This window comes from Rhodnius prolixus, unplaced genomic scaffold, assembly GCF_049639745.1.
Source record: "Rhodnius prolixus isolate KJV_2025 unplaced genomic scaffold, Rpr scaffold_2, whole genome shotgun sequence".
NCBI classification, from domain to species: Eukaryota; Metazoa; Arthropoda; class Insecta; order Hemiptera; family Reduviidae; genus Rhodnius; species Rhodnius prolixus.
Window position 1 is genome coordinate 28998433 of NW_027411592.1, and position 22976 is coordinate 29021408.

Here is a 22976-nt window from a genome sequence, read left to right on the forward strand (position 1 = left end):
GACGTAGATACCCTAATAATAAAAGCAAAGGTATCAAAAAGAAGGCTCATAAAATATTACACTTTTTTACCCACCGATTATTGAACTTGGATTAAGTACATGGAAATTACTGGGCACATGTTTCTATGCTAACCATTGTAGAATCAACGCCCGCAATAATTACGCTGGAGTTTGCAATATTCCTCAATAAGAGGAAAGGATTGTCGATCAGTATCCATACGTCTTCATGGAACGGTTTATTTTTAGGTTCCCACACGTTTGTATATCTTCCACGAAAGATGACATAGCATTTGAATAGAAGGACCTCATTACAAGGATGAAGTGAAAAGTATAGTATCAGAATAATTAAATACCTTATGAAAATTAGAGGTGCACATGTTAAATAGTCAAATGCGGCCAACAAAGATGGTGATTCATTGTTGTGATGTACAGTTTGAAAAAGAAGTTAAGAAAATGTAAATTGTTACCAACAATGCCTAGCTAAATCGCTAACCTCAAGCTTATGGTTTTATCACTAGACTGAATTTCTGCTGCCAATGCTGGCATAAATAAAGAGTTTGATTGAACATTGTTGCTCAAGAATAAAGTCTCACGTGACGTTAAGTTTCAACTGTTAAATGGAAGCTCCTAAGCGGATCTGTTCACGCAGTCAAGGTTTGAAGTAATGAACATGCATCAGCGTCACATTATCAAAAGGCTTTTTTTCTTCTTTCAGCCCTTATTAAATCTTACATACAAAAGAAAACGGTCAATCCTATGTTCAAATTTTGCTTTAACTTCTGCTTTAAAAATATTCTTAAAAAAACTTCCATCGCTTTTATCTCACTTTAGCGCTTGAAATTAACTATTAGATTGGTTACACCAAAAAAGTCAAATAAAAAGTCTAAATTTGGAAGCCACAAAAGGGTTCTGTTTCAGTTTATGTATACTATACTATTTTTTGGTAAGTTAAACCTAGTAAAGTTAAACCTAATTGGGACTTCATTTCGTATTTAATTTATAGAATCTTACTATATACGTTTTAATATACTTATTTCATAATATTTTATTATATACTATTAGGTGCAAAAGCCAAATCCCTACAATAAGCAAAAAAATTAAAAAATTAAAATGTAGTACCCAATAAATAAATAAAGAACAATGAAGTATCGATCGCCCTTCCAATTATTCAGTATGTAATAGTAGGTAATCAATTTACAAACTGAGCGGAAACCTAAAGTAGTCAGAAACGTGGGTAACAAGAGAATGATTAAAAGAACCTAACAGTTTCAGGGTTTTGCAAAGGGCTCCTGAAAGAGCGCTCGCATTATTGGTAGATATCTTTTTGTATTGAGAGCAATGTTGCAAATTGTTAAATTTGCAACATTAAACACATCACCTAATAAGTTCATGAATTGATAATGGAATTGTGCGCGTCTGGTTGTCGCCATTAATTAAAGACCCAGACCTATTTCCCTCTTTAACCTTCACTCAATGAGATTTAAGGTAAAAAACTTTAACAGTCATTGCAGTACTCCCTTGCCAAGTACTTTTTGGGACTATTCAGGACTAAGTTTATCATTAAAGAATACTGGCTTTTCATTGAAATAAATAACGCACCATTAAAAACATTTTAATTTTAATTAGACTCGTTAGAGGCTTCATGTTTTTTGTTGTGGCCTGTTGATGTACCAAGGTCTAGCAGGTTGTGTTTTATCTAATACCTGTGATTCTTTCTTTCTTTCTTTATTTTTTTTAGCCAAGGCCCTCTTTGATTTATTACTATTTCAGTGGCCCACCTTTGAGATTCTTTAAAAAATGTTAACATTATTTTCCAAAAACAATATGTAAGCGAGTAATATGTAGAGAGTAAAAGTGAAGACTCCTGCGGACGACACTCAAGTGCAGGTCAAATTATTGGTCACAAAGAGAACTTTATGAATATTTGTATACGAGTATGTTTAGAGATCCTAGCTAAAACAACCAACATTTTGTATGCTTTACTCATAGGTTTTTTTCCGAATCAATTAAATATTTATTTCAATAAATATATACATAAAATAAATAATGAAGTATAATGTACATATATTTTAACCTTCATAACAAGTGAGGAACGAGAAAGGTTAAATGAGTAGGATGGGAATGCAGGGAAAAAAGGAAAGGAAAAACCTGCAGCTAGTGTACTCATAGTTAAATCTATCTATATGATGAATAAAATCGAAACCAATTTAAAATGTATAGAGCTAGCTCTTTGACTGAAAAATAGATTAAGATACTATTATCGATCAGAAAGAAATGTAAACTAGCGAAATAATTCTATGATGTGTAATTAATTGCTCCATATATATTAAAACTCTGTGACTCAAATTAACAAGATTTTTTAAAGAATATTTAAGAATTTTAAAATTAAGAATAAGTTTGAAAATTTTAAATCATAAGCAAATGGAATATAGGATATTTTAAAGATAATTAAAAAATATTAAGAATAAATGCAGCTACATTTAAAGTTGGAGTGCCAAAGTATCCTGACATAAACAGTAAATTAAGCGTCAGGACACAAGAAGACACACTAACGTTAGATGTAACAATATAAAAAAAATACAGTAATTGGTAATGGCCTAAAGATGACCTAGTTCCTAGGCAAAAAATGGCAAAATAATTATGACTGAAATTGGCAACATTTTTCCTATCAAATTGATTATAATGGACTCATTAAAAGGCTTTGCTGAAATTGTGATAGGTTGCAGTCAGTCTACCTGTTGATTTTGTTTGAAAGCTTTCATTTCATCTTTGTAACTGGGTGATTGCCCATTTTGTAAATAAATAAATAAATTTCAGCTCTAGAAGTGTAACAGATAGCAAAGGATAGATCATCCTAAAAAAAATGCCAATTGCTCAGATATGATATTAGAATTGGGAACATCGTAAATTTTAGGATTGACTATAGATTAAAATACTGTATGTATATAAAATGACTTGTAGTTAATAACGAGAATATGAACATATAGGTTTCGTGACCGTAAATTGTTAAACTAAGGTTTCAAGATTGGCGTGGAATCGGTCAAATAAAAAATAAACTCGTCTCTTTTGCCAACGTTTCGACAAATATATTGTCTTCTTCAGGGCCTGGATATTACAAATACAAAACAATTTACAGAGTCAGTAACATAGAAAATCAGTAAAAATCAGTAATACAAAAATAAACAGTAAAATACAATAAATACCCGCTTCTCCAGTTCTGGCTCTTAGTTTCTGCAACTCAACTAACCCTCATAGCCTCGTAAGTTTCAATAATTATAAAGAATTTATTATATTTTACTGTTTATTTTTGTATTACTGATTTTTACTAATTTTCTATGTTTCTGACTCTGTAAATTGTTTGGTATTTGTAATATCCAAGCCCTGAAGAAGACAATATATTTGTCGAAACGTTGGCAAAAAGACGAGTTTGTTTTTTATTTGACCGATTCCTCGCCAATCTTGAATCCAAGTAGTTAATAACATTTGCCCTTAATCTTTAAGAAGCTGCTAAAAATGAAGCGGATTTTCAAAACCAATGAAAAATATCCCGTAATTTACATTTTTAATGTAAATTTTTGAAATTTTCTAATATTTGTCTTTCATCGCCGTTTTTCGTATTTTAATTGTTAATGCTTACAGTTTACTTTTCTCTTCCTTCTTTAAGAAAAAATATTTTCCTGAGGATTTAAGGGGTTATAGGCAGTCAGAAATTTGAAAAAATCGATTTTTTTTAAATTTTTTTATATTAAAGTATAGTATCTCAGGAATGTTGTCCTAAAATTTCAAGTCGATCCGAGCAAAATTGTAAGAGTGAAAGTGTTTACAAGCCCCGACCGTTCGAATTACCATCGCTGAGCACAGAGCTCAACTTGCTACGCGGGAGGCAAGAATCCTACGCAGACAGCAGAAATCGGAAAACTTGGACATTTTGGAAGACATGGAGGACTTATTTTATGGGCCTGGAATCGATGACACTGTGTAAGTTGAAAATAAGATTATCCAAGTTTTATTCGCAAACCTTTAACCGCTGAAAACTTTAAACGCGTTTTTGTCAAAACTACGTTTTCAAAGTCGGTGGACACGATATCTCAAAATCTACTGTACCGATCTTTTTGAAATTTTACGTATTTCTTTTACACATATTAAAATCGTACTTGGACGAAGAATGTTTTTTTTTTTTCAATGAATAGAACTTGTTTTACAAACATAAAATGGTCAATTTTTTTTAGTGAAAATCGTGAATCAAACTTAAAAGTTGTCCCAAAAATTAAAAATTCAATTTTTTTCTAAATCCTTCGGTCAAGTACGAGATAAAGTCATCTACTAACGAAATCTTTTCGAAATTTTGATTTCAGATGACCCAGTCTCAAGATATCATGTCCTCGAGAGGGTTGCATTTTGGCATTAAAATATTCGCCATTAGTACAATTATTATTAATTTGTAACGAAAAAATTACAATAAGTTCTTTAAACATGGACTGATCTGACGCAAAAGTTCCCGAATAAAAAAGTAAACATGTTTCCCCCCCAAAAAAAAAATTGAAAAAATGATTTTTTTGGCGCCTCTGACTGCCTATAACCCCTTAAGAAATTAGGGTTTTCAGTAGGACTACTTATAATGTGGACTCTGTTAGAAACTCTCACTCTAGATGCTTGCGCCCAGAGTCTTTTACTATGTCGTCCTCTGTCGTCCTCTATACAGCCTCCTCTTGGTACAGACTACACTGTCAAATACAGTTAAAATCTAAGAACAGGTTGTACTCGAGTACGGATCCGCCTGGGAGTTCGTTGGGCTAACCGCTGAATTAATTTCTCACCCTCTACTTTCTTCTTTCTGATTATTTGTTGTTGCTAATATTTCTTTCTAATATTTCTCTTAGTTGCCAATTAAAGAAAAAATGCAATTAATAAAAATATTAGATACCTTAATGTTTCAACTATTCTGTTTTGTTCTGGTAAATCAAGTAGTTTATCCAGAATGTAAGCTCTTTCTTTAATATCGATCCAACTCATGCCATACACTCTGCCATAGTAGGAGAACGTTTCCTCTATGCTCAACTGAAGGTATAGTGCGGTACTCTAAAAGAAAAGAAAAACAGAAGTTAAGAAAAGTTAGTCACACAGAAATACACATAATTAATACATGCATTTTTAATTAATAGATATTTAAGAAAAGGAAATTGAATATTGATATTTGAAAGGGGAAAAAAGAAGTTGTCTTGAGTTATAAACATAATTTTTTGGAAAATGCTTCAGTATAGATGATATTACTAACAGCGAAAGGAGAGGTTAAAAAATTGTTTTGCTCATTTTCCATTTTCCAGCGACCTTCACTCAGTATTTTCTGATCAATCGGTTAAAGAAGAGCGATCCTAGTCATTTGATTTACAGCTTAAAAATGGAATGAAATAGCGTAACCTGCTAACTGGCTTTTTACTTAATTTTTCGAGTTTTTTTCCCCCCCATTTTTCATGACCATTTTTTTAGGATTTACTCAGGACCATCCTTTTACATTTAAAGTCAGGTTTTGTAAAAACATTTAATTTATGATTATTTAGGCGCCAAGTAGCCGAGCCTGTTGGAGGCGAGACCTGTAAAGCTAATATGTATTGTGGTACTGGGTTCGATTCCCGGTATTAGGCTTTAGATTTTATTTAATGGTTAATAAAATAAATTTACAGTAAAGTATGCTAGTCGCCTCCGTCCACGACACCTAATTGGTAGTTGGACGTAAAGCCCGCCTGAAAAAATAGGCAGTTACTTTACTTTACTTTTAATTATTATTTAATTATTTAGTTAGTACTGAAAGAAGAAAGTGAAACTATAAAATATATTATCTTTTATTATTTTTTCATGATATTTATTTTTAAATAAGAAAGATTACTTTCGAAGAACAGGGAAGTAAGTTTAAATAAAATACACAAGATTCTTTGAATGATCTCTTATAGCTAAAATTACGATTTGAAAAAAAAAAATGAATGAAATGCTCGGTACTTACTGACTTTTGTACCTTTTGTCAGTAAATAAACCCTTATACTTAACTCTTTTAAATAGAAAGTTTTCTTTAGATATATGAAAAATGAAGAGTAAACATTTTATCTAAGCAACAAATTTTCCAATTAATTGTAATTGTATACCTGAGGCATATATCCCATTTCATTTCGTTTTGTAACTGTTGTCGTAATCGAACCAGAATCCAGTTTCAGTCTGCCGACAAGGCAACTGAGAAGAGTAGTTTTACCACAACCGCTAGGGCCAAGCAGTGCATAGCTAAACAAACAAAAAAACTAATTAGATCGTTTAATCATGTCAAGGAACTCAAAGGTATATTCTCAAGAAATCTTTAAATAAGATATCCTTCGACGTATCATTGACTTATAATACCAACAACATTTACAGGTTTGTAAAGCCTGTGGTCTCACAATCTTGTGAAGAAAGTTGATGGAATTCCTCATATGTTCGGTCTTTACAAAATGAAGTAAATTAAACAGAGAAAAATCACAAAGAATTTAACAAATCAACACAACCAACTCCAAACACATAAAGGCAAAAGTACACTGAGCGTTCTTTAAGTGAACATACTAAAAGTAGTGGACTTATACAAACGTTGCTTTATAAGTATTTATGCTGACGATTCGTTCTTATGATTGATAAACTTTTTTTGTGGAAGAATAAGTTCTAGTTTCGCCAGGTTTTCTCTAGAATCCCACTTTGAGTTATATATAGATATATATACATATAGGCACTTAAATAATAGTAAACTTCTTTCGAAAATAGCTTGCAAATACTAAGCAATTGTGCACTTGCTGAGGAAGTGGATTGAAGAAAATAGATAAATAAAAATAACAATAATAGTAATAAGGGTTTATCTTGACGGCAGACAAGTGTGAAACCTTCCAGGAGGGTTCCAAGCCGCATGTTGTGCAGACGCTTGCAAGAGTCACGTCTCCGATAAAAATCAAGTTTCGCCACAGTCGAAAAGAGGCATGACTCTATATAATAGAACAGTTAACAAGAAAGCTACGTCAAACGTAAAATTATGTTTCCAAATCCTGGAAAAAAGGTGATCTAGAATTGACAGTTGAAGTGAACAATCAAGATTATTCAAGAAGTGCCTGTAAATGTATTGAATATAAAAAATGAGGAATGTATTAAAAATATACGTGTCAACGCTGCAACTGTCTGGATGGAAAATTCTGATGACGAATGTATGTAGTTGACACTCGCCACAAAAGAATTAAATTTGGTTAAATCCAAAGTCCATCAACTGGATGTGGACTTACCAGAGCGTTTTTCTAGTTTTCGTGAACAATCGCTGAAACGAACTTCTTTAAGGCCAAACCCTCTTTAATCATTATGGAAAACTTTTCCATAAATGTAAATATAAAAATAAAATAGAAAAGTGATAATCAGAATTTTCGATTTTTAGAGATTTTAAAACGTAAATTTGATTTTTTTTGATTGCAACACTTATTTTCGAAAATTTCAACGTTGGCCATATTTCCTCTTATTTCAGTCAATAGAACAAAAACAAATGTAATAAGTTCCTCTATATTAATTTAAAACATTCTCAGTTACTTGAGAAATAATTGCATAATTAAATAATGACAGTAGCGCTAATAGCTCCCATTAGTGTGGGATCATGTTAAAGGAGCAATTAATTACATTTAATTATCAAAATGAGTTTGCAAACGCTATCTGGCTGTTAATCAATTCTCGTCTATTAGAAATACATATAACATCATATTTCCTTAAATGTATTTTGAACTCGATTAATGAATACTAATTATCTTATAATAGTGATCAAATACAGTTAAGCAAAAAATGGCTTTCATATTAGAGGTTAACTCCCAAGAGCTAAGGTCTCAATTATTTGCTAATGTTTTACAATTAACATATCGAAATACTTTTCTCTTACTGTATTTTACTTTATTCTCTCTCACTCTCTACATAAATATGTATATATATACATATATTTATCTGTTTGTGTTTGTAACAAAGGGAAAAGGATAATAGCAGAAAGTTGAAATCAAGTGAGTTTACTAACCCCAAATGATTTTAAAAGAAGTAACAATATCAGATTCTGTCAAAATAGTTAATCGAAAACCAGTTAACTAATGAAATGGACGAAATGGAATTGTTCAATTTTTACTAATATACGTTGAATATTTGCTAAATTATTAAAATTGTTCAGTAAATATAAATATTTTTTTTTTTTTACAAGATTTAGATCATAAGAAGTAAATACGAAAACAATTATAAGTCTACAAAGTAATAAAGAAAAAATATATGTTACATAAAATTATTATGATTAAAAATTTTAAGTAAATATTAAAAAAATTTATTTTGAAAAAACTAAAGTTCCAACCTTGACAAATAAGAAAAATAATAATAATTTAAAAAAACTGTTCCTTAATTGATTTACTTACAATGAAAATCAAAGAGGGAAGGGATTAGATCAATGGTTAGCGAACACTGGGTTCTAACGCGGTGATTCGGGGTTCGAATCCAACTGCTGGCCCTTAGATTTTCTTTTTCTAGAAGTTGCTTAAAGCTCACTGCCTGGTGTTGGTCAGTGTGTATGCTCTGTAACAAGAGGACAAGAGGTCGGCAGTGCAATGAAAAAAGCTCCGGGCGGCGGGCGCCAACGACCTCTATTAATGCTTCTCAATACAGTACAACCTCGATTAACCGGGCTGACCACCGGCTATACCCACTCCGGAAAACTAAAAATCCCAGTTAAACCGAATACACAGTATTACATAGTACATTTGTACCTATGAATGTACATATGTACATTTACATGGTGACCAGAGTTATATGCTCCACCCACTTTTTTTTTAAACGGCGGGAAATTTCGAAAAAATAAAATACACGTATTTAATCATTTTTTGTTCTGGTCGATGATCTGAAACGTCGAATTAACTCTAGCCTGACTAGATCTTGACTTCGCCACCGTAAGTCCTGCTACAAGCAAAGCGTGGGAGACCAGAGTTTGAACAGATTATTTTAAAAAAATAACGCAATTTTGACAGTAAACTGAAATTTGTTTTTCATATTTTATATTACCATAACTTAAAAAACCGAACCGATTTAAATTTTTTTTTTTTTTTTTTTTTTTAGGAGCTCAAATACTATAAAATTATGCAACAAAAAATATAACGTTCCATTTGAAAAACAAAAGTTGGATGCTGTATCTCGAAATACAGGGGTTTAAAAAAATTCGTCTATCATTGAAAATAAACCAGACTAAAAATGATTAAATACGTGTTTTTTATTTTTTCGAAATTTCCCGCCGCTTAGAAAAAAATTTGGTGGAGCATATAACTTTGGTCACCCTGTATAAGTATGTACAGTGACTCCCATCAATATTGGGACAGTACATACAGAAGTTAAAAATTGACGAAAATTAAAAGTGGCACCCATTTATTCAAATTTTTATAAATTCATTTCATTTTATAATTACTATTAATTAAATAAAAACTATTTAAATAAGTACATAAAAATGTTATGGTAGATTAAAAAAAATATATACAATAATAAGAGCAAATTCTAACTCTCATAAGTATTGGGACACTATTATAATTTATAGTTTGTCCAAGGTTTTGCCCGAATATTTATACAATTTGTAAATATTTACCTTAAACATAAGTATATTCAGTATGAAATTAATAGTTAAATTAGTTTATATAAATCAAGCCAGGTATAACATGCCGCGCAAAAATACAAATACAACGATTGAACAAAGAAATATTGTGATTTCTTTGCACAAAGACAATAAAAAGTGTTAGAGGGACAGAAAAACTGATCGGACCTAAAACATCTACTGTGTAGAACATCATTCAGCGTTACCAAAAAGAAAAAAGAATTGTTTCAACCCCACAAAAAGGCCGTCCTCAACTGCTCTCTGAGAGAGAGCAGCGTTATATATTAAAAGAATTAAAAAAAGATCACCGACTTAGTGCTCCAAAACTTCTATGTGAAATTTTTGACATGTTCAGAGAGCAAAAAAGGAGCAGAAACAGTTCGGAGAGTGCTAAGAAAACTCGACTATCATGGTAGAGTAGCCTGGAAGAATCCTTTTGTCAGTAAGATAAATCGTGTTAAGAGAGTGAAATTTGCCGAAAAATATTCCAATGTAAATAGTGACTTTTGGAATGATATACTCTAGCGATGAATGAAAATTTAATGTTTTCCAGTCAGATGGAAGGGTTATGGTCTGGAGGAAAGCGAATGCTGAACTCGAAAAGAAGAATTTACAGCCAACTTTAAAGGGTTTTAAAGCTGCACCTCCGGGTGGAGGTGGGTCAGTTCTGGTTTGGGGCTGGATGTCCGCATCAGGATTTGGAGAATTAGTGTTTATTGATGGAATGATGCACAAAATGGTTTATAGTAACATATAAAAATATAATTTGAAAAAAGTGCCCAAACATTGGTATTTTAGGGTCTTCTAAATTCTACCAAGAAAACGACCCCAAACCTACGGTTTGGGTGATACGTCAGTGACTGTTATACAATTGCCCAAAAGTATTCCAAACCTCTCCGCAGTCACCAGATCTTAATCCCATTGAACATTTATGACAATATTTAGCCAGTGCTTTAAGAAAAACGAATAATATCTAACAAAAATGAATTAAAACGATGTTTCCTGGAAGAATAGGAAAAAAACACCACCTGAATTAACCAAAAACTTGTTTCACCTATGCCTGATCGTTTGAGGGCTATTGTAAGTCTAAAAGCAATTATTAAATTATTACCAACCAAATATTAAATAGGAGATTTTAAATATTGAACATTTAAACTCTAGCACTTCTGGTGTCCCAATATTTTTGAGAGCCTTATTTTACACTTTTTCAAAAAGTGCTACCTAACAGTTTGGAATTTCATCGATTTATACTTATATATAATTTCCACAGATGTTGCTAATGTAATTTAAAAAAAAAAATTCCAAACTTTTGTATGTTGTTTTCATTTTCCTTTTAAATCATTTTGTAATAGGTGTCCCAATATTAATGGGAGTCACTGTACATATGTATTATACGGGTGCATAGATAGACTCATCAGTAAGATGCCTATGCCAAAATATGTAAATTAAAAAGCCGTTTCGTCCCAGAGATCAACTCCTCTTAGACGGCAATCTTTTTTTTTATTTTTGACATACATATTTTTATTGTATTTTTGAATTTTTTTTTTCAATTTTCACTGAAAATTAACTTTTGTTTCGGCGCCGATCCAGGTGTTCTTATGATGACTCAACATGATCCGAATCCCCGTTAACCGAGGGCCGGTTAATCGAAGTTGTAAAAAATGTATTGTGACAGTCACTCAGAAAAACGTTCCCTAAATGTTTGGTTGGTTGGAAAAGTTTATGTTCTTAGGTATTAATTCTTAAAATATTGTTTTGGTCTTAAGGAACTCGAAATCATCAGTAGCTTGTTAACCAATCATTGTGCACTAAGTTTCGAACAGCAAATATCTCTTTAGCAAGTGAGATATTTGGTCTCCTCAATATAATCTGTATTCTTAAGAAATTTGGATGAGATCTTGATCAGTTAAAAAGTAGCAACATATTAAGAACAATTTTTTACAAATTAGACAACTCGTAAAAAGATGATTTGGCAAACACTTTCTTTGTAGCTAGTTTTAAAAAGGATAATTGAAAGAAATTGGTTAATTATTTCAGATTAGGAAGCGAAGTATTTTTTTAGAAGACGTTCTTATGGAATTATTAAGTTGAGACTTGAGACCGGCTCAAGGTAAGCTGGCACTTTTTATTTATGTTTACCATATAAACAAACACAGACTTCGCCATACTACCTTTCTAACGTAGAAATCTTACAAACAAAATTCTAGCGTTGACTCTGGGCCATTGTCAAGGTTAAAAAGGGTGGATTTTTAGTTGGAAAAAATGACGAAATATTGCTAAGCATGGTATAAGTTAGTTCTTCTATCCTACGGTAGATACCAGAATGATATAACTAACCTCTGACTGGTAGAACCACAATTAGGTCAAGTACATGGTTCCACTCACGCCTTCTGACACTTCTATTATTTATTACCTTAATACAATATTCTTTCCCTTCTCAACATGCTTGATTATCAAACCATTTTTATTTTATTTTATTTTAAGTACAATCTTTCCAGAATTGATAATAAGCACTCTACTTCTCATAGACACGGTTGCACAATAATCAGAATAATTTTTAGGATACTGATAATCCTTTATAAAACCCTTGATTTTTTTTATTAGTTTTAATATAAACCAAACCATCAATCAGATTCAGATAATTCTGTGGCATTAAGTAGAAGGTTATAATAAGTTTAAAAATCTTTAAACTGTTAATAAATTTTTTTTTTCTTTCTCTTCTAAGACAGTTCCGGACTTTTCCATAAACCATTTCAGGAGTAACTAAGCGAGTCATGTTTGGTCTTATTAAGTGCAATGTTGAGATAAGTACCCAGTCAGCAAAGTGCACACACCTCTCTACCAGTTAAACTTACCTAAACAAGAAAAATCTCCTTTGTGAAAAGATTGGAGACTGTAAGGTTTCAATGTTTTTTTTCTCATCACATGGTTCCGTTCAGACAACGAACTCACCACTTTACGAAATGGATTATTTACTTCTTTGAGTTTTTATTTTCAGTTGCTTGAAGTATTTCATTTAAACTCGCTATTCTCATTGCACTAGTCTACACTTTTTGGATAAATTTTTTCAGAACAATTCGATTTAAGGAATCTTTATTTATTTATTTATAAACGGGTTTTTACCAAGTTCCAATGTTAACAATAGTAACTTTATTACAAGTCGATAATTATAAATGACTAAAAATAGTATGACAAAAAAAAATTATATAACTAAAATAATACAACAACCGAAAAAGCTCTTTATGTTAAAATATCAAAATAAAACAGTGATATAAATTTTTATTTTGATTAAATGATGTTAATAAACGCTATTTTTAATTTTTTATGGTTTCCCTTTAAATTTATTTTCTATACCAATGTTTACTTGTTCTTCACGCTAATCTGCTTAGCACTGTAAGTTTACCTTTCAAGAGGGAAGTATGAAACACGTTTTCTGCTTCTACCATTAAGTCGTATTACTGTGGCAAAACACAATTTGATTAGTCACTCCTCATAAAAAACTTCACCACGCTTAAATTCTTCTTTCACTTAGCGTGTAAAACTCCTAACAAAATCTAGGAATTAAAATTAAAGAAAAACAACACTATTTACAATATTTATAAGATAGGGAGCTCTAATTGGGCATTAAGATATCTTGTTTATATAACCATAATAATAACATCAGTTTATACCAACTCTTGTTGAATTCACAGTGGAAGTTGTAAGAAATGTTCAATTAACTAATAAGTCATAATCAAAAAATCTCTTGGACCTGGAGAATGCCTCATTTGCACATGGTAATTTAACATTATTCTAATATTTTATAGATTCTGTATCATTGTGGTATTTTGTCATAAATAAATACATGCCCACATATTGTCAGCTTCTTCATGGTTTGTGCCAAATGTGTGAAGCAATCTGATGGGATCTTTTAGTCCGTATTTTTTTTGCTGACCAGTTGAACGAAACGACCGCTATTGGCTAGAACGTCCATTATCATTATCCAGAATAAACAGCGATAAAAAAGTAAAGATTCAAATGTAACCTGAATATTGATATGCAGTGAGCAAACTTATCTGTTTTGGCCAAGATCCGAATTACTTTTATCTGTACTTTGAAAAACCTTATCAACTTGAGTATTGGTTCCTCTTCAAAAGATTAGCAAATATGAACAATGTGGATGGAATATTTAAAGATAGAGTGTGCGTAAATCATGTCAGACTCTTATTTTTTGGCTTTTGTAGGAAAGTTTGCTGCCTCTAACGATACCTAGGTAGATAGTTTCCGCGAAATTCAAGCTCAGAACAAACATTAATTCTATGGTGGCTGTCAGGTACAATGTAAACATTCATTATTGCATTACACAATACAAAACCAACAAGAATAAACAACTATACACAAATATTTTTACTTTTTCATAATGGAAACAAAATAAGTTAGCACAGTTCATATATGAGTAGATAAAGAAATGAAATTACATAATCTGTAAACTGTTGACATAATTTTCGTTTAAATTAATAATATTATTGCGAAAGAAGTAATTTTTACTATTATTATTCACGAAAAAATGAAACTACTTTTTCCATTAAAAAATTTATTAGTTTTAAAGGATAAAGAATAAAATTATAAATTTCAAACAAATGACTTTTATTTTTTGTTATTGGAATATTTTGTTGTTGTGAGAATGGACAATATTTTAAAAAGTATTATAGAAATGTCAACCCTATTTCAAATGCATAATGAACAATTTTTATTAGAATTGATTTCTTAACATTTCGCTTTAATATACACTAAACATTTATAACAAAAGAGGACATTGTTATCTGTGCAGTTAATACAATTATGTACATAAAAATAAATACCAAATATTCAAATCTTAAGTAAGAGTATTTAATATATATTAAGAATCTGTCAATAAGTTTCTTTATACACAGAATTATATAGCTGAATTCTTTCTGTTTTCACAAAAAACATCTTTTAAATCAGCGAATAATGATTTTTTGAATGGCTGGCATCTTGCTTTTTTCATTCTTAATCTTAGCGTAAGTCGGAAAACAAACTTCAGTACTTTATAATATTGTCTCTAAAGCTATCCATCTGAAAAAGTTTAGAATAACTGTTCTCGAAGTATGCCAAATCAAATTTTTACAAAACAATTGTAAGTTGCATTTGAAATTAAGTATTTTTGTTTCACTCACTTGGGCTCTGTTCTGACCAAATAGTTGGCTGTGTTCTGTGACCAATTACTGTTTCTATTTCTACCGTATGTAGTTCTTAAAGCCCAAAATTCACCAGCAATTTCACCCAAAATACAGCTATCATTAATTTTTTGATTGCATACCGACGAGTCAAACTTTCTTTTAAAAACCATTAATGAAACTTTTTTTGAAAAATTGTATAATTATTTACTGAATTGGTGGATGGACCTTAGCCCCGCTTGAAAAAAGTAGGCAATTATTTTACATTACTTATTGACTGTATTGGGAATGTAGCATTTCTTTAATGGTGAGTTTCCCTTGACTAATGTATATAAAGAGCAATACAAAAATTACCTAGTAAAAAGCTGAAAATATTAACTATTAGATTATATAGTAATAGAAATGGTCTAGTAAAACTAGTAAAGGACTTAAAACACTTAAAAAATAAATGTATTAAATTAAGTGGAACTGCTAAAAATCAAACTCAACAAACATTAGAAACTTTATTTGATTGAGAAAATAAAGAAATGGTAATTGTCAAAGAATGAAGCGAAATATTTATTTAGAATTACGAACTTATTGGTTCTAGAGTTTTACAGCGGAAAAGAAAATGCAAAAGATTATCTAGAAGTTTAAATTGAGATAATGCACAGTGGATTGATGTAATCAAAAATGTATGGATATATAAAATATTATTCTATTTAAGTACGTGACGCACAGCTGTGAAAGATAGAAACAAATCGCCCCAAATCACCCGACATTAGTTTGTTCCGAAAAATGTATCAAATAAAATAGTGAAAACAAATAGCGTTTTAACTTTAATAAAATTACGTTATTTTCAATTATTTAAATATTCGATCTAATTTGATTGATAAACAAAAATAAGGTTACAATTAATGCGTGATAGAAAGAAATATTTGAGAAATAATAAAATATTAATAATTTACGCAAACAGGAAGTAATTCAGCTAGATAATATCCAACTAGATACTTGGAGATACAGGACTAATAGGTCTGATTATTCAGATCTCATCGCTCCGTTGCCGCTATAATTAACTTCTATAAGTATATAACAACATCCAACTTCTCGCCCTAACATACAACAGATTGTGTAAATCACTTCATCTATAAAATAGTGTTCTATTTCCGTTACAGTAATAACACTAGCACCAATAAGTTATTGAGATTTGTAACAGCTATATCTTTCTATGTAACTTGCAATGTTTCTCCTCATTTTTAACTAGTATCGATTTCCAATATACTTTCACCTATTTGAAAGAAAATCGTGCAGAAATTATCTATTTTGAGGCCCCCAGAGTCCGAAAAAGTGGTTTAAATAGATTGGTCTGTGTTTACGATTGTGAGTGTGAGCGGCATAACCAAAAAAAATAATCGCAAAAAGTTCAAATTTTATATTTCGAATTGGCGCTATTATGATACCTAGTAGAAAGCTTTTAGAAATTAGCTAAATAGCGGAGATAGAACTACATTACTTAGTATGCTCTATCTATGCCGTTAGTGCTAGCTACGTACGTACTCAGTATAACCTCGCCCTTCCGACAAAGACATCTATCTTGCTCATGTTGGTATAATTTCTAAAGTGCAAGAACATGGCAAGATACATAGATAGCGCCATTTACCGACGAGGTGAAGTATGCTTTGCAATGAAAGAGCCGACATGGAAGGATCAAAAAGCGATGTCGCTACGGGCGTTTGGCCGCCATAAGCTGTGCCCCCTCTTGCTGTAAAATCTTCGTAATATCAGTTTCATTTAGGTGCTTTTCAAGACAGCAAAGAAGGCGTTTGGAAGTTGGCTTGTCTCAATACCATAGCTTCTTTACCGTTTTATGGCAGCTTTCTCAAGATTGAGGGAACAAGGTGTACTCTTTTGTATTTTCTTGCCTTCAACCATTAGGAGATTGTATTCTGGTAGACTTATTAGGAATTTGATGTACCAGTTTGTCAGTTCTCTCATTACTAAATATTACAAAATGTGAGAGAATTCATTGAAAAACCACTCGATGTTAACGAAAGGAGTAATCATCATCAAATGTAAGATTAGATTAGATTAAACTAGGGCGGCCTCAAGGCCTACGCCACTGCAACCCTTTTGGATCTATTGTGGCTCCCCTCACTCTAAAGCTCACCCTCCAGACCCGTCCTTTTGACCAGGCTCTTAATTCTGGACAGTGACTCTTGGGAAAGCTCACAGGCCTTGGTTTTTTCCTCCCCGAGAAGTAACATCCTTAGCCAGACAAGTCCCTCACACTGACACAACACATGCAGTGCCGTTTCCTCCTCCTCCTCCTCACAGAACCTACAGAGGCTATCATCAGCCAGGCCCATGCGATGCATGTATTTTCTGAGCCTGCAATGGCCAGTTAATAGTCCTACAATTATCCTTATTGCCCCACGGCCTTGGCGGATTAATTCTGCAGTCAGCCTCGGCGAATATACTCTGATGAACTCCTTCGCCTGTCTCTGCCCAGTGGTGGCGAGCCACACTCCTGAGACCCAAATATAAGGTATTATAAGGTATAGGTATCAGCCTGCAGGGTATGAAGTTAGAAACCTAAAAAATATTTGCCATGTATTCCATTCCTAAGTGAATACATTTTCTTATCCCAATTTAACCTTCTTCAACCCCAGACAGTGGTAATACTATTGTTTAATTTGCCTTAGTGAAAGTACATACTAAGATGTATTGTAAAAGAAACTATTTAATAAAAGTAAATAAAACGGACTATCAGAGAATAACATTTTAAGTTAACCAACAATAGTAAGAATATGGCGCTGCTTTGCTCAACAATACTGTTATCCCCAAGAAATAAAGTAACCTTCAAAATCGCGTTTAGGAAGTTTATTAAGTGGAAGCAGTTAATAGTTACAAACTATACTTTATTGCATTAAACTACTGCACGCACATCTTGTCTTTAAGCAAATTACAAAAACAATGGGGCAATTACTCAGTACTTTGATGCTAAGAAGATTAATCAAATTTGCTATAAAAAAAAAATAAATATGCACAATTTATATACATACGTATACATATGTGGTGTTTTTTTAATGGTTAAACTAATCACACAATCGAGGTTTTCGGGTAATTATCAGATCAAACTGTTAATGAAAAATGTTACATAATAATAAAACCTAAGGAGACATGTGGTCGTAATGATGCGGAAGATTTACACCACCTTCTGATAGTTTGTCCAGTTTTTTGAATCTCTTCGTAACCAGTACACCAGTCAAGCATAAATCGTCCAAGTATCATAAATAAGTTGTACATAAGGTACCGAAAGCGGAAGCTCCATAACGAAAATTTGTCTATTGAATGTAAACTTATCTCAAGATCCCAGTCTCCATATAGTCCTGCCGTTTACAAGTGTACACTCATAATCACCTATTTCAAATCCATCACAAGGGTGTAACAATATTGGCTAATATTGTTCATGTTTATAGACAAAATGTATTACAATTAAATCGAAAATAGAAATAGAAATTAAGACAGTGTTTAATATGTTCCCTAAGGATGTAATAACCTTAACAAGGAGAATGAAAGCAGGTTATTAGCAATATAGGATCTCTCATCTTCGAGTAGACTAAGAATATTTCTCCAAGGTACGAAGAGTCAGTTAATAAAGAAAACGGGATTATTCATATTCTGTATATACAACGTAAAATTAGCAATAAATAAAATTCTGGAAATACTTCTGCACAATTTCAACATTCTAAAAACGTACTAGATTGCAATCCTAGACTGTACTTGAACTACGAGGGTCGTTTGAAAAGTCCGTGCAAAGTCAGAGAGATAGCACCACTGGCGCGTATCGAGGTTATGTTTAGTTAGTAGCATCTCTTGGAAGAACACACACCAAGTTTCAGCCAGATCGGTCTATTTCTTTGTGTTTGGCATTCGTTTGAATCGAGGAAGTCGAGTGATTTTCAAAAAAATGGACGAAAAAGAATTTCGTGTATTGATTAAACACTACTTTATGAAAGGCAAAACGCCTCAGGAGACTAAAGAGAAGCTTTGGAGACTCTGCACCTTCGATTAGAACAGTTTATAAGTGGTTTCAAAATTTTCGGAGTGGCCGTATGGGCACAAGTGACGCTGAACTTTCTGGACGCCCTGTTGAGGTTACTACTCCAGAAATCATTGATAAAATCCATGATATGGTGATGGATGACAGAAGAGTGAAGGTGCGTGAGATTGCTAGTGCTGTGGGCATCTCGAATGAACGGGTACATAATATTTTGCATCAACATTTGGACATGACAAAGCTATCCGCAAGATGGGTGCCGCGATTACTCACGCTTGACCAAAAACGAAATCGTGTGAAGTGTTGCAAGGACGGTTTGCAGCTGTTCCAGAAGAATCCGCAGGACTTTAAGCGTCGTTTCGTCACTGTGGATGAAACATGGATACATCACTACACTCCTGAGACCAAAGAACAATCTAAACAATGGGTTACCAAGGGGGAATCTGCGCGAAAAAAGGCGAAGACCGTTCCTTCGGCCGGAAAGATTATGGCGACTGTCTTTTGGGATTCGCAAGGAATAATCCTCATCGACTATCTGGAAAAGGGTAAAACTATTACAGGTGCATATTATTCATCGTTATTGGACCGTTTGAAAACTGAGCAGCAAGAAAAACGCCCACGATTGGCCCACAAAAAAGTCCTTTTCCATCACGACAACGCACCAGCTCACACCTCAGCAGTTGTGGTCGCAAAATTAATGGAAATAGGGTTCCAACTCGTTTCACATCCCCCCTATTCTCCAGACTTGGCTCCCTCGGACTACTATTTGTTTCCCAATATGAAGAAATGGCTGGCGGGATAAAGATTTTATTTAAACGAGGAGGTGATTGCAGAAACGAATGGCTATTTTTCAGACTTGGACAAATCCTATTATTCGGAAGGGATCAACAAACTAGAGCAGCGTTGAACGAAGTGTATAAGCCTAAAAGGAGACTATGTTGAAAAATAAAAAAGGTTTACCCCAAAAAATTAAGTAGTTTTTATTTTTGCACGGACTTTTCAAACGACCCTCGTACTCGTATGTTTGAGCTGCTTATAGACAATTTTACGGTAAATCTTGTTTTTTTTTTTTTTTTTTTCTGAATATTATGTATTATGAATAAAATCTGTTCATCTGTTCAGGTGTAATTATCAAAACGTTGACGCCATGTATTTCTGTAATAAGTCAAAAACATTCGACCACGTCATTCTTTAAAAAATAAATCCGAAAACTCTTGTACTGTAGAATTCAAGGATGGATTGGTGATGAAAGATCGTTTGAACAGACCAATAATATTTGATTGTGATGTGATTGAATAACAAGAATTATTTTTTAATCCATTTGAGTCTAAGTAGATCTAAATTTTTTTTATTTTCTAGGAACATTCGAATATTGGCACTACTGAAAGAGTGGGATAGGCTTTCCTGTAAAACGCGACTTTTATACATTGTGCTGTTTTGTAACTGATATAGTTTCAATACGAAAAAAGTGTGGGCCTTAATTTTAATGAACTAATTTTGGAAGAAGATCGGCTAACCAGAAAAGCCACCCCTTTACTTAAGAGATTTCTCAGTAATTTTATATTTTCTTTTGCACCAATGATTTTTTTTCAAACTAGTTGTACTAATTGAAAAATATAATAGATCTATCGCTATTATTTGAAACATTTTTGCAGCTACGTTCGTAGGGGTTCGTTAGGGGGAGAAGGGATGAATAGATTCCCCCTAGAGTGTCATTTTGTTTTGTACTATACGGTCCTATCTCTTCAGTACTGATGAGAAGGATTATAGTTGTTCAGCCAATCAATTCTAGCTGCCTTTTCTCCTTATCTGAAAACGTACTCTGAAAAACTGGAGTTCCAGCGAAGAACATATATAAATCTATATTTTTTTTTTTCAAAATTGAAAAAATATTATTTTTCTACAAACAGAACCTTGGCAGTCGATATAAAGGAATTTATAAAATAATCTGTTATTTAGAAGGACAAATGAAGATCAAATTTTTGTTTTCAAAATTCTAATTAATAATATAGAATTGATTAGAACTTGCATTACTATTGAATCTTTAAGTACCACCAAATAACACCGCACAAAAACGTTTTCTAAAACGTTCTGTAAGGTGCAAATTACTGTAAATCCAAAACGGCTAAGATTTATAGAAACAAGTGAATCTATTATCTTCCGGACATAATACAGCACAAATATGTTCTAATATGTTTTGAATTTTTGAATAATTTTAAGCAATTTACTAATCTCTTGATCGAAATAATAAATTCATCCTTTCTGAGGCTTCCTTTCATACTCGTGTGCTCCTTGTGAGCCTTTTAGAATATTAATCTATTCACAATGCATTGTATTTTTTAGAAACAAGAGCTAAAACTTTGATAAATGATAATGTAAATTTTTGCCTTCCAGAAACTTCAAAATTATGGTTTTTGTTACTTTTCTCGATTTTTTTTTTTTGTTAAAATTTCTCGTTCTCACATTTATAATTAATCTTACTTGTTAATTAATAGCAGGTTTTTAAAACTTTATTAAACAACTAGTTTATTTTTAGGACAGTTTTTTATTGTTTATCTTTCTTTAAATCTACAAATGAAATCGGAGGCAAAATAGGAATGTGGCTAACGCCTTTGCCTCAAAATGGTACTTTCTGTTCTTCTGGTATTAGTGCGGAAACAGTGCGCCCACTTCCTGTCCTGCTTGTTCTCTTTATTGCTTGTTAATTTATTTTTTACAAGCTGTACCCGGCCCCAGGTCGGTTCAGATCTGTGTACAGACCTATCACACTCAGCCCATGAACAGACAAGACAGAAGACGCACCAACCCTCTAATAATGTAAAATAATACATTGTAAATTAGCCCTGAAGATGACCTAGTCCCTAGGACGAAAGCTCGGCATAATAAAAATATATCATGACTGAAACTGGCAGTTATTTTTTCATCCTATTGAAATGTATGTAGCTGAACATTAAACTACTAAACTAAGTGGTTAGTACGTAGAGAATTTCGAAACAATATGAAAATTCAATTATAAAAATTTGAGAAGTGAGCCTATTTCCTGATCAGCACCAAGAGCGTGGAAGTAGGAAATACACAGTTGATGATAACCATCAAGCGTATTACTTAGCTTATCTCAAAATGAAAGATAACACAATTTATTTTTATTTTAATTCAGGCTTGTAATGTTTGCAGGTCAACAAAGTTAGAAAAATAGAGTTAATAATGAGCCAATACAGGTATGAATATATACTTACATGGTGCCAGAAGTTACCGTCATATCTAATCCCTTAAGAACTTCTGTTTGGCCATAATTTTTGTAAGCCTTTTCCACTTCAACAGCGTACTGCAACATGCTGTCCTTTCTTGTGAACTGAACGTGAAGATGTTAGCAGTTGCCCGTCTATGTACCAGCATGAGAAGTATTTTGAACTTTTGTGATCCCCAATGTCGCGCACTTACACTTACACTTTTTTTTGTTATTTCACTTTTAATTTTTATTCAATGTAGTGAAGTAGTTGTGTAGGTTACATTTATACTAAGTTTGTGTGCAGTTCAGCCAGAGTTTGTAGAGTATATAATAATCATGTAGGTAGTAGGAGATGGAGGGATAGTGCTGCTCCACGGGGCAAGTGGGGGCATGCCGGCCCTGACCAAGAAGTACCACACGCGAGAAGCCTCTAGCATCCCCTAGTTCATTGGATAATCATTTTTTGAATTCTTTTTTAAGTAGAACAATAATCTTCTATTAATAACTTATGAACAATTTACGTGTTTCATACTTTTCTAAAGATGTCATTCTAAGGGCTAGCAATTAATCGCTGAGGAAACGCACAACTCTCATCAAAAGAATACTTTATCGAGTCAAGCAAGCTACAGAATTATAAATATTACAAAGGTGTCGTATTAGGCCCGAAAATTAGCCTAGGAACATTGAGAGAATAGGGTATATTATATTCTGAGAAAATTCGCAGGCCTGAACTAACTTTTTCAATGTATGTAAATAAATACTAAATTTTTCTGTTAAGGTCTTTACAAAATATAGAATATTAATTTTAGATGTATTTAATTTTTGTTTTCTTTACTTCACTGAGATCATTTTTGCCTATAAAGCGCGCAGCCAAGTAATAATATT

At 32.4% G+C, this 22976-nt stretch overlaps 1 protein-coding gene across 2 annotated transcripts in view; it reads right to left on the reverse strand.

The window, feature by feature from the left end:
• The window catches only part of LOC141449420 (ABC transporter G family member 23-like), a 41717-nt gene extending 19292 nt beyond the window's left edge, over nt 1-22425 (reverse strand). The window contains exons 1-3 of one of the 2 annotated variants that reach the window (XM_074118856.1): nt 22099-22425; nt 6138-6270; nt 4925-5079 (exon numbers count right to left, since the gene is read on the reverse strand). In XM_074118856.1, coding sequence (XP_073974957.1) covers nt 4925-5079; nt 6138-6270; nt 22099-22196 — 386 coding nt within the window. In that variant the 5' untranslated portion in view covers nt 22197-22425. Of the gene's footprint in view, nt 1-4924; nt 5080-6137; nt 6271-6606; nt 6852-22098 lie in introns of those variants that run through there. The other variant, XM_074118858.1, reaches the window with a different exon arrangement.
• Between the last annotated feature and the right edge of the window lie 551 nt (nt 22426-22976).